The 2,508-nt window shown below is 57.8% G+C and overlaps 1 protein-coding gene across 1 annotated transcript in view; it reads right to left on the bottom strand.

Annotated features, from left to right (window-relative positions):
* LOC113206916 (hornerin-like) overlaps positions 1-2,508 on the bottom strand; it is a 36,333-nt gene that overhangs the window by 25,468 nt on the left and 8,357 nt on the right. The window contains exon 2 of the mRNA XM_052271947.1: positions 23-111. Within this exon, the coding sequence (XP_052127907.1) occupies positions 23-100 (78 nt within the window). The 5' untranslated portion in view covers positions 101-111. The remainder of the gene's footprint in view (positions 1-22; positions 112-2,508) is intronic.

The following is a 2,508-nucleotide window of genomic DNA, read 5'->3' as shown; positions in this document are numbered from 1 at the left end:
CACTCACTCGCTTCTAACTCACCCTGTGGGGGTAGGCGGCGGCCAGCCCGAGCAGCAGGGGCGCTGCGAGCAGAAGGGCGGTCCAGGCGCTGGGTGCCATGCTGAGAGAGCCTGCAACACAAAACGGCCGAAATAACACAACACTCACTCGTTTAGCGCGAGAACGAATAAAAACACTCAAACAATCTGTTCTGCCGGGCGCGGGCGTGGGTATAGGGTCCTCGTGGAGTACCCACACACACCCTCCGACTCACTAGCACCCTCCCCCTCCCCTCCCCCTGCCCGCAATCACCTCTCTTTTCGGCGGCGCCAACACAAGCCGAGCCATTCAACCAAAGCAAACACGAGAAACACAAAACTCAGACATTCATCCTGGCCTGGCCGGCCGCCGAGCAGCAGGGCAGGCAGCTCGGCGCTCTGTTGCTGCTGCTATTTGCCCAGCGCCTCGGCCAATGAGGGGCGCGCAAACAGAAAACACTTTTCGCGGAGTTTGGCGGCACGCGGGGCGGCCGCGGCCGGGCCCAGGGCTGTCCGAGCCGCACCCCGCCCGGCACGCCCGACCCCACCCGGAGATTGGCACGGGGGGTCGGCGCGGCGCCGACAAAAGTCGCCCAATTATTTTTCGGAAAGCTGCCCTGATCCCCGAAAATGCCACCGCGGCTACCGCGGCCGTCAGCGAGCGGGTGCCGCGGGAGTTTCGTCTCTGTGGGAACGGCGGGGCGGGGGCGTGTGGTGGAGAGAGCGCAGAGCGCCACCGGGAGCTCCCCCGGGGCCCCGCAGGGGTTGCCAGCTAGCAGCGGCCAGCGGCAGCAGCCGAGTCCGGAGGCGGTCTAGTGTGCGGCGTGGTCACTTTGGGCTCTCCGCTCGGGCGCGCCTCGATGGCGCACTTGTGGCGCTCTATTGGGACACACTCCTGGCGTGTGACCCTCTCGACCAGCCGCTCGACTCGCCGCCGCCGCCCCCCTGAAACGGCCCGCAGCCGCCACTGCTGCTCTCTCTCTCTCTCTCTCTCTCTCTCTCTCTCTCTCTCTCTCTCTCGAGAAAGCGCGCCAAAGTGTACCACTACTAGTGCTCCTACTTTAACAACGAATTACTAGTTTAAAAGTGACAAGTGGACCTCAAAACCTTCTGTGAAGTGTTCCCCTAGTGACTGTGCAACCATGTGAGTGTTAGTGACAGTGTGCTCCGCTCGGATCGGATCAAAATCTGATTTTCATCCGGCACCATGCAGAACGCGCCGTCGACCATCATCAGGGAGACTAACCTCACCCATGACCCACCAACCTGCTTCTCCAGTGCACCACATCAAATCTACACCGAAACCTACTCATCAGTGCTCTCCAAATCAACTACCGCAAGACTCCAAGACTCTTCTCAACGACGAACCTCGACCACTACGACAGACCTAACCTCAAAACAAGGTAGCCATCTTGGTTTTCCAAGCCAAGCCTCCTCGCGATCGTCATCGCCCACTCGACAAGGCGCTGCAAGCGTCATCAACAACAACAGTAGCGAGAGCAACATGGCGACCTGCAGCAGACGAACTGTCAACAACAACAGTGACTCCACCTCAACCTACCGCCCATCAAGACAAAACGCCGTAGTCCTAGAAAATGTTCAGCAGGTGTCCCAAGACCAGTGTTTGAGAGCCGTAGCTGACATTATACTAGGCCAAAACATTCACTACTGCAACCGACTCAGCGGAGGAAGACTCTGCCTCTACCTGACCGACGAAACATGTGTAAACAAACTTTGCAACAAGGGAGGCGTCGATGTAGGCAATCTAAATTTGCCATGCCGAAGATACGTCTCTGAAGCCACAAAACTCATTATCTCCAATTGTCCACCTGAGATGCCCGATGACGCCCTACAAAAACTGCTCCAACCCTACGGTAAAATAGTATCCACGCCGACAAGGCAAAGTGTCACCACCAACCATGACGACCTGAAGCATGTAATGACTTGGAAGAGGTCCCTCTACATGCACATCCCGACGAACGCCCCTCCGTGCCCAGAAGTGTTGCAAATCACTAATGCCGAGGGAGCGAAACATACAATGTACATTGAAACCATCCAATGCAACTTCTGCAGAAGTCCAAATCACGCCATCGAAAGGTGCAAGGTGAAACAAAAACAAAACGAAGAATACCCAGCTCTAACCTACACGCCATCGCCATCACTCCGCCTTTCCATCCCAAGAGCAAGAAAACAGCCGAAACCAACACCCTCTCCTGACAACCCCAGCCCAGAAGAAAACCTAACCTCAACTACCAGCCCGCCCGCTGACGCCGCTGTCTCCGACGCCGCCGCCGCAAGCACAACCGCTGTCCACACCACCTCCACCACCGACACCAGCGACACCACCACCCCCGCTAGCACCATTTCTTCAACCAGCCCGCCGACTGATGTCGCCGTCTCCGACCTTCAACCCAACCAAAAAGACAATGCAAGCCCAGAGGACTCTCCAGAGTGCCTAACCTCCAACACCGTCCACCCACAGCCAGCGCC

The sequence above is a fragment of the Frankliniella occidentalis genome, unplaced genomic scaffold (genome assembly GCF_000697945.3).
Source record: "Frankliniella occidentalis isolate FOCC.00 unplaced genomic scaffold, Focc_3.1 Scaffold180, whole genome shotgun sequence".
Taxonomy (NCBI): domain Eukaryota; kingdom Metazoa; phylum Arthropoda; class Insecta; order Thysanoptera; family Thripidae; genus Frankliniella; species Frankliniella occidentalis.
Note: the sequence above shows the minus strand (reverse complement) of the source record. Positions and strands in the feature narration are given on the sequence as shown.